We start from the raw sequence: 974 nt of genomic DNA, 5'->3' as shown, positions 1-974 counted from the left end.
AGTGGGAGGGGCAAGGGGGCAGGGAGGGAAGGGGGCAGGGCGGGGCAGACAGCAGGGTAAATAACGGAGCCAGGAAGGGGAACGATGCTGTGAGTGAGGGATGGAGGGAGCAGTGGGCGGGGCAGGGGGCAGGGAGGGAAGGGGGCAGGGCGGGGCAGACAGCAGGGTAAATAACGGAGCCAGGAAGGGGGACGACGCTGTGAGTGAGGGGTGGCGGGGACCGGGGAAGCAGCCGGAGCGCAGGGAACGGATGGTCCGAGGCAGCAGGTCGAAGGAAAGCAGGGTGGGGGGGGTCACTCACTGGGTGTCCGGGGGGGCCGGGGACGCCTCGCTCGCCCTTGGGGCCGGCTTGTCCCTGGCGGGGAGAAAACAGAGACATCAGCTGCCTGAGGGCTGACGGGGGGGGGGGGGGGGGGAGTGCACCCCCTGCTGGGGCACCAGGGACAGCGCTTACCGTGGCTCCCTTCGCACCCTTGGGACCGGCCGGGCCCTGCAAAGCAACGACAGGACAATCAGAGACATGGGGGGCTGGAAGTGGGGGGCGCTGGCAGCCCTCAGGCCGGGGGAGGGGCAGTGTGATGGGATACGCCCTGTAATGCTGTCACGGAGTGTGGGGGGACACCAGGCCCTGCAACCCCGGCTTCCTGCGATTCACCATGACTCTCAGCCAGCCAGTAAAGCAGAAGGTTTATTTAGACGACAGGAACACAGTCCAAGACAGGTCTTGCAGGCACAGACAACAGGACCCCCTCAGTTAGGTCCATCTTGGGGTCCCCGGGCACCCTAGCCCCCCTGGGAGGTCAGAGCCCCGTCTGCCTCCCAGCCATTCCACCAGCCAGCTCTGAAACTCTCTCCCCAGCCTTTGTTCAGTTTCCCGGGCAAAGGTGTCACCTCGCCTCTAACCCCTTCCTGGGTTCTCATGTTATATGCTCAGGTATCTTCCCTCGGTCAGTCTCCCATCCCCCAATGCAGAC

The 974-nt window shown here is 65.3% G+C and overlaps 1 protein-coding gene across 1 annotated transcript in view; it reads right to left on the bottom strand.

The window, feature by feature from the left end:
* Window positions 1-601, bottom strand: part of LOC113408528 (collagen alpha-2(XI) chain-like) — a gene marked incomplete at both ends in the record, with an annotated part of 1,038 nt that extends 437 nt beyond the window's left edge. The window contains 2 exons of the mRNA XM_026661811.2: window positions 302-355; window positions 455-601. Of these exons, the coding sequence (XP_026517596.2) occupies window positions 302-355; window positions 455-601 (201 nt within the window). The remainder of the gene's footprint in view (window positions 1-301; window positions 356-454) is intronic.
* Between the last annotated feature and the right edge of the window lie 373 nt (window positions 602-974).

This window comes from Terrapene carolina, unplaced genomic scaffold (assembly GCF_002925995.2).
Source record: "Terrapene carolina triunguis isolate 2854851 unplaced genomic scaffold, T_m_triunguis-2.0 Scaffold17639, whole genome shotgun sequence".
Classification (NCBI taxonomy): Eukaryota; Metazoa; Chordata; order Testudines; family Emydidae; genus Terrapene; species Terrapene triunguis.
The sequence above is the reverse complement of the archived record's forward strand: the minus strand, read 5'-3'. Positions and strand labels throughout refer to the sequence as shown.